The sequence below is a fragment of the Helianthus annuus genome, chromosome 14, assembly GCF_002127325.2.
Source record: "Helianthus annuus cultivar XRQ/B chromosome 14, HanXRQr2.0-SUNRISE, whole genome shotgun sequence".
Classification (NCBI taxonomy): domain Eukaryota; kingdom Viridiplantae; phylum Streptophyta; class Magnoliopsida; order Asterales; family Asteraceae; genus Helianthus; species Helianthus annuus.
In genome coordinates this window covers 130,209,013-130,216,959 of record NC_035446.2, presented here as the reverse complement: position 1 = coordinate 130,216,959, position 7,947 = coordinate 130,209,013, and the positions used below count along the sequence as shown (strand labels likewise).

Here is a 7,947-nt window from a genome sequence, read left to right as displayed (position 1 = left end):
ATTTATTTAATATGATAATTAAAATGTAACGTTTATTGTTGATAACTACGAATTAACATTGCTATGTTTTCTTTTTAACTATATAGCTAAATCTATTTATTTTTAGTACTATTTGATTAATTTCTTAGGTTCTTTTGGTTATCGTTCGACTAAAATATTTTTTTTCTGCGATAATGTAATTTTACGTTTCAATTTAAAGTTGACGAGTTAACACTTCGCAACGAGCGCTGTGTTTCAACATTTTTACATCCATCTTTGGTACAATTTGATAGTCCCGTCGCAACGTACGGGTTCTAAAAACTCGTTTATACAAGTAACAGAGCTCAACAGATCCAAGCTAAAGAAACAGATTTTAACAAATTAATAAAAAGTTTCACATTTCAACACCAGGGGCTGAGCTTTAACCCAAAAATGCCCAGCTCAATGTATATTCAACTTTCACAAAATTTAACAAAACTAAACATCAATTCAAGCAGGTTCGTTCTTCTATATTCTAGTAAGACTAAAGCTCCAAAAATCCTTTTGCACCCAAAACACCATAACTATATGCAATATACGATAGTCTGAATATCACCACTCGATCCAACCACACATCTTTTGGTCATCATTTGACGTCGACCCTTCCACAACCACACTGTTTTGGCTTTTAAGTACATCTTTTGTTGATACGTTGTCTTCTTTGGAAGATGAGCTTTCATCAGAAGTTGGCAGCATATTTAAATCAATTTCAACTTTCTTTGAGCTCTCACTTCCTGCTTTTGTTGAACTACCGTCATCAGGTGTATTTTCATGACAAGCTGGCACCATTGATTCGATTAATGCATCAACCTTCTCTGAACCTTCAAGAGCCACATCCGAGCTATCATTTGCGAAAAGTTTACTTTCTTGAGCACAATGTTTGATGGATACGTCAACTTTCTTTGAGCTTTCACTTTCTGCTTTTGTTAAACTACTCTCATCGAGTGTATTTTCACGACAAGTTGGCACCACGGATTCGATGAATGCATCAACCTTCTCTGAAACTTCAAGAGCTACATCCGTGCTATCATTTGCGGAAAGTTTATTTTCATGAGTACCAACACTGTCGGGAACGATATTTTTTTCAACAAAATCAGGCCTAACCAGTTTTCGACGCTTGTGTGGCATACCCGTTAACAGATTATTTGCAACAGGCCCCACATCTGATGTGGTGCCTACCAAGCATTCAGAGTTCTCTTTGTTTGCATCATCAATTCTCTTGTTTGACTTCTTACGACGCTTAAAATCCACAAGTCTGGTTTCCTGATATGCTGATTCACCTTCAGCTTCTTCATCCACCACATCAGCATCAACTTCTAAATTCACATCTGGAAACACGTAATCTTCAATCTTACTTTTTGGCGAGTTATCAGCATCGTCTTGTTTTATAACTGAAATGCTTTTTCGACTTCGTTTTTTAGGGCTACTTACAACCTTCTCCAACATCTTCATAACTTTGTTAACTGATGAGTTTAACTCATGGTTTTCATCAGTTTCAAAGGCCTGTTCTTCGTGCCTTAAAGTCGAAGATAAACGAGAAAAAACACTCTCTCTCTTTCGAGTACTGCCAAAACTACGCTTACTTTCATGTTTTTCATAACACCTTTTATCATCATCAGTCGGGTCCACATCATCCACACGTAGACGAGCATCAGATGAAGAAAGAGAAAGATTTCTGGAAATAAACTTGGGAAATATAGAACTTTGTGAACCAGGATCATCACGATACCGATACGACCCTTCGTCATGTGAGAAATACGTCATGGGGATTTTCTCGGGACTAGAGTAAATCGGATAATTATTAGCAATGGAAATAAAACCCGACCCGTCATCTAAACAAGGACTAAGCTGGATATCAGGAACATCAATCCTTGTAGTATCAACATTTGAATAATCGTTGTGGTTGAAATGAGAATAATCATTGGTCAATGTGCGTTCATTCAGACTTTCCCGAAGACGTTCTCTAACTTTATATTCATCTTGCAACCTGTTATAATCAATAATATCTTTGCTTCCTAATCCGATTTCATCAAGATGTGTTCCATGTGGTTTGCTGAAAACCGGCATGTCGAATTCGGTCATTCTCGTGCTAAAGAGTGTTGAGGTTCGAGTCTGGTCTTCAATATCTTTTTCCCTAAGGTCAAGGTGTTTTCCTAATATGTCATGTCTACTGTAATCACCAAACTTGTCACTTTCTGTCGTGTAATGTGTTAGAAAACCGTCCCGCTTATCTGTCTGCATATCTTCTATAATATGTTTGTTTATATACATATTATCTACTTCTTTGACTTCGTCACCCCTAAGGTCACAGCTGTCGAATCTTATCCTATGTCTAATGTCCTTCCTAAGGTCACCGGATCTTGCATTTGCTTCTTCTGGTTTATTATATCTCCGGATATTTCTCTCAGGGTAATTTTTAGAGATAATCTTTGAACGAAATAGCTTCATAAGTTTACGTACCTGGAATTTTAAGCAACAAATGATAAGATTTATAGGATTACATCAGAACAAAATAGGTATAATGCTCAAGCATATAAAAATACCTGCTTTTCATCCAAACCAAAGTTGAACTTCTTCCCCGAGAAGTAATTATCCCTAATTACATCCTTGAACTCACTTTCAGCTAATGGGCTACATTCCCAAACAGTTGTAAAACGAACCTACATTATAAATAAAAACAAATGCAAGTAAAAAATAAAAACTAAAACATCAAAGATGCTCTAGCCCTAGAAAATGGTTAACTATACATGACCTTTGGCATTCCAATTTTCTATTAAGTTCTAGTGGCTTATTTACCTAAAAGATTATTTCCAATTTTTTAAAAGGTCAACCTACACGTTCTCCACAATGTTAATATAATGATATGTTTGCAATAATTTTGCCTTTGCATCTATACAGTTAATATCGGTGATATTTCACCAATATATCGGTTATCGGTCCCCATGTAAAATATCGGTGTCAAATATCCGTCAGAATACCGGTACCGATATTATCGTCAATATTTGACCGATATATCACCGATTTTCCCAATAATAGTACCTTTTTTCTTAGTTCTACTCATCTTTCTTCTTATTGTTGCTATTAGTGTTTTAAGTCCTAGTTGTTAATTGTTAGTGTCTTAAGTCTTCATCAGTTCCTACTTGCTACAATTGTTAGTGTTTTGCAAGTTGCAAAAGATTAATTTGTTAATGGTAGGAGAGTATACTGAATTGTTAGTGTTAAATTGCTATATATAAATTCTACATGCTATTAAAATTACCGATATTCCACCTCAATAACCTATATCTCAAATATCGATCGGTCCTTGATAGATATCCGATTTTTGACCGCATTAACTGCTTAGCTTTGCATTGTAAATTGCCAAAAGAAGTACTGCATGACTTAAAGATGTGACCTAGCTAGCAACCTAGTCTTTTTAAAATGTATATAGCACGAAATCAATTACACAAACATATTTAGCAATGCAGACGTTGATACCTGTGCAGGGAACTGTTTACCAGATGATCTGAATGCTTTGGGGTCAATATTGATATCACCATCGCATGTAGCACGAAATACACCGTATAATAATCTCCTTTCAAACTCAAAAAGGAAAAGGGTCATTCCTTCTTTTACATGCAGCACAAATTTGGACATACCTGATGGTAGTCCAAACAACTTCCTTTCTAAGCACTCTTTATGTGTATTAATATTTGACATAAATATCGCACCGCGTTCTGGAACCTCCCCATGAACAGAGTTACCTTTATACCCCATCTCCTCTGTAAACTGCCAATATATTATGTCCAGCTTGTGGTGTGGTAGTCAATAAGAGAAGAAAAACGGACCACAAATTCAAGTTCCTTGTGATAATTATTTTCTATTTCTAATATACAGTAAGCAGTCACCAGAAGATACTGTTTCCACTTTCCAGACAAACATGGATACTTACCTATATATTATTTTGCATTTAACAATTTGTGATTCTTGTAATTAGCAGACAATACAAGTTTAAAGATCACATAAATCAAACTCACGAAGCATAAATCAATTTAATAATGACTAAAACAATTCCAGAGTAATTACTACCTAGTCCCTTCATCTCATGAAACTGCAACAAAATTTGTTTATTTTTTAACCAAAAGAAAATACCATCATTTCCATCTCAGACAAGTTTTCTAGGTTAACTTGGTTGTTTGTCATTTATTTATTTTAGCGGAAGAGGGGGGGATGCTAGTCGAAAGTGAAGAGCAAATTTTTGAGAATCAGGACTTGACATGGGTTTATATGGCAAATGCAAGTGAGGCTGGAGAGGTTAGGACTTAGGAGCACCGAACAATCAACAAAGATCTTCACAACCTATGTAATGAAAGGCGACAAAGACACACGCCTAGACGCCCAGGTGACAAGCAGTAAAACCATCTTGAGTGCAGCAGGGCGTAAAAGGCGTTGGAACCAGAAAACAAAACCACCCTAAACCATGAAAAAACTTGCCAGAACTGGCCAAAACTAGTTTCAAACGGTCTGAACCAGCCAAAGAACCATTTTAATTTTCAAACAACCCAAATAAGTCTAGAACCATCAAAATATAGCATGAAGCCAACTTGTGCTTTGCTTGTCTCAGGCTTGTGCTTTTTGTGCGCCTAGGCTCACCCTTTGTGCTTTAAACCTTAAACTACCTACTTCACAACTTTCACCTTCAGGGACCGTAGATGATGATCAAAGATTATGATACACGTGGAGAAGACACAGAAGACAAATTCAAAGAATGTTAATTAAAATAAACTTGAGAATAAAAGTATGGATTGTTTTTGTAATGCCGAACAAAATATGTTACTTAGAATTTTCATTATTTTTAAACCTGTTGACAATAAGTTGATCATTTTAATCACTAATCATTATACTTCCTTTGTATATCATAAACCGGCACTAATTTCCTAAACACGTTACATTTTTTCTCCTATCTGTGCTTCTTTTCGCCCTTGCGCTTGCACAAAAAAACTACCTACCGCAACCTTAACCCTGTATAATCAAACAAGCAGAATTAAAATTTAAAACCACTTCTTATCAAACTAAAATCTCTTCAAATAGCAACAATCAAGATCTACACACATCCAAACAACTTCAAAAACAAGATCTGCACACACACAACAGCATAATAAATCAAAAAACAATCACTTCAGATTCACAACCAGAAAATAAGAAATCTAGTAACCGTCAAGTAAATTAACAACACCTAACATCATAACCAATCCACACAGCAATCATAAATCATACACAAACAACAATTAATCAACGAAAGCACTAAATCAACAAACAAAACCGCAACAAAAATGACGAAAATCAAACCCTAACTACTCATATTCGAACAACAAAACCGCTAATATGACGTCATATCGATCTTCAATTAAAAGCGGATTATAACGTAAACATGATTAATAGCAAATTGATGAGTAATTAAGGGATATAATTAGGGTTTTCACCGATTAGAAGACGAAGATGCTGTTGTTGTTGATGTATGAAAATCCAGAAAAGTGAAAACCGTAGCGTAAGGGTGAGTATTTATAGTAAGGCGAGAGCGGGTGGGCGAATCGTCTATAGCGAATGGAATCGTGTGATGGTGTGGAACATGCTATCGAAGTATCGGATATATCGTAAGCAAATGATGGATGAAAGGGAAGTGCAAAAATGGTCCCTTGACTAGTGGTTAATGACGTTTTGGTCCCTTGAAAATGTGTTTGTATCAATTTAAGGATTTTAAGGGTTTGGTTTGACACGTGACGATAGGACGATGATAATATGAAATATGAAATATGAAGTGTGTTTTTGTTATCGCTTTATATGTTGTATGTGTCGGTGTTTACTTTTATATGTTTGTTGATGGGGAGGGGTGAGCAGATAAAACGGAGAGCAGATTTAGTCGTTGATGGAGATGGTGGTTTCTTGTGATGAAGGTTAAGGGATAAGGCGTTATTGATGGTTGTGAAGGAGGTAAGCGAGCAACGATGGTTGATTGGTTATTCTGAACGAAAAATGAGATGTCTATTATTGTAAATAGTATTAATAACAGACAAATATACTCATTGTAATAAATTATGAGGTTTAGGGATAGTAACTACGATTTATCAAAAGTGTAAAGTTATTTTAAGAATTATAATGGTATTTTTAACAAACATTATTTTAAAAAAGTAGATGTGTGACACTTTTTAACTAACATTTTCCTGATCTATAAACCACAATAATCATTTATGTAATTCCTTCTTCAATATGATTAACACTATATTACACTGCTAAAAATGCTAACAGATTATTTGTGTATCAACTTTTACTCATGTTATAAAGGTTGTTCAAGGCATTCATATTCCTTTAGGAGTTGGATAAAGTTATTGTTCTACCCAACTTTAAGGGGCTGTTTGGTAGCCTCTTAATGACAATTCAGATGCTACCTCTTAATGGTTTAAAACCTCTGAATGAATAAGAGGTAACCTCAAGTCTGAATGGTTAAGAGATAACATCTGAATGGTAAATCATCACATGTCACATTCTTCTACCTTCTCATTGGTAAAATTCTTAATGGTTCCATTAAGAGGTAGCCTCTTAATAACCATTCAGAGGCTACCAAACAGCCCCGAAATTCTTTAGGGCTTAAATGCATTGCTTGGTTTATCTATACAAGTTTTGTTTTTGGGATGATACTTCAAGTAAGTAAGCACTCAGTAAGTGTTTGTAACAAACTATTTTAATAAGGTATAAACTCCTGTAAAATAATTACACTCAATCTTCTCTCCCAACACATCTCTGTATCAAAAAATATAGTACATTGTTAACACCAATTGCTAAATTTTCAGTATTATAACTACTCATAAACGTACGTAACTTAGCAAAGACGATAATACATCATCATCATACTCAGTAAATTCCACCAATAGCAAATCTAAGGGATAGTCTGAGGATGGTAAGATGTAGACAACCTTACCTCTACCCCGAAGGAATAGAGAGACTGCTTCCAGTGAGACCCCTGGCTCCATAGTAGCTTTGCATCAAGCCTTGAACATAAGGCACATGACACTCAGCAATCGGGACAAAGGCCAATTAGTGTATCCCCATGTCTTTCGGCTATCATCGCCACCACATGATGCATGATCAACCGTCCGTCGCTTTTAACGTTATTTTCACGAATAATGTTAAAATTAGTACAATTTCACTTTCCCCTGAGGGTCCACACATATATACATTATATGCGCATACCACAAGTGGGCGTAAAATTAAAGACGATAATACGTGCACTTTAATAACATGTTCCCTAAAACGTTAATTTTATGTGTATGAATCATTAAAAATGTGTGTACAAGTGTATGATACTTCAAATAAAAAAATTAAAAGGTTCATTAAAATAAAAAAACTTAAAGGGCATGGTGAAGATAGTGATATAATAAGAGGGTATGGAATCAAAAATATAGAAGTGGTGTTGTCTGTTGTGAGAGAACACACTAATAACGGGGTAGCCGGTATTTCCGGCAGACCATTGCCCCCCACAACCTACAACTACCCCTATATTCCTCTACGTTTATAATTCACAAAACTAAAAAAAAAAAATCAATAGACCACCAGATCATGGGTACGGGTGGTATTAAGTGGCGTACACGTATAGTCTGGAGTTACTTGGCGTGATTAATCATTAATGTCTCATTTGTAAAATAATAAAATATGAAGAATTTAGACGAGACGAAACGAAATGATTATAAATTGTTATTAACATGTAGAAAAAGGTTTTAAATAGTCATCCGTAAGGTTTTAAATAGTCATCCGTGAGATTAAAAAAAAAAGCGTGAAAAGCAACAATGGAGGTTAGGTTATAGTATTATATCATCTTGTATGGCGAAGAAGAAGCAGTTGGGAGTGGACCACTTGCAGCCTATTTTTATTGGTAAATGGTTATCCATGTGGTTG

At 35.3% G+C, this 7,947-nt stretch overlaps 1 protein-coding gene across 4 annotated transcripts; it reads right to left on the bottom strand.

Moving 5' to 3' along the window:
• Positions 1-334: 334 nt before the first annotated feature.
• On the bottom strand, positions 335-5,620 carry LOC110903790. 4 transcript variants are annotated; one of them, XM_022149577.2, is made up of 4 exons: positions 5,481-5,619; positions 3,496-3,786; positions 2,562-2,678; positions 335-2,478 (listed from the first exon to the last, which is right to left on the bottom strand). In XM_022149577.2, the coding sequence occupies exons 2-4, from the start codon at positions 3,772-3,774 to the stop codon at positions 571-573; spliced, it is 2,304 nt and encodes a 767-aa protein (XP_022005269.1). In that variant the 5' UTR covers positions 3,775-3,786; positions 5,481-5,619; the 3' UTR covers positions 335-570. The 4 variants fall into 4 exon arrangements, with proteins under 4 accessions (XP_022005269.1, XP_022005268.1, XP_035839161.1 ...); XM_022149576.2 differs by having other exon boundaries at positions 3,496-3,779; XM_035983269.1 differs by having other exon boundaries at positions 351-2,478; positions 3,496-5,019; positions 5,481-5,620.
• Between the last annotated feature and the right edge of the window lie 2,327 nt (positions 5,621-7,947).

Bases quoted from the DNA above. Each gene is read 5' to 3' on its own strand.
- LOC110903790 (XM_035983268.1), bottom strand. From the start codon at position 3,774: ATGGGGTATAAAGGTAACTCTGTTCATGGGGAGGTTCCAGAACGCGGT. The intron at 2,679-3,495 runs GTATCAACGTCT...TTTATAATGTAG, and splicing joins GTAAACAGTTCCCTGCACAG to GTTCGTTTTACAACTGTTTG. The intron at 2,479-2,561 runs GTATTTTTATAT...TTAAAATTCCAG, and splicing joins TTGGTTTGGATGAAAAGCAG to GTACGTAAACTTATGAAGCT.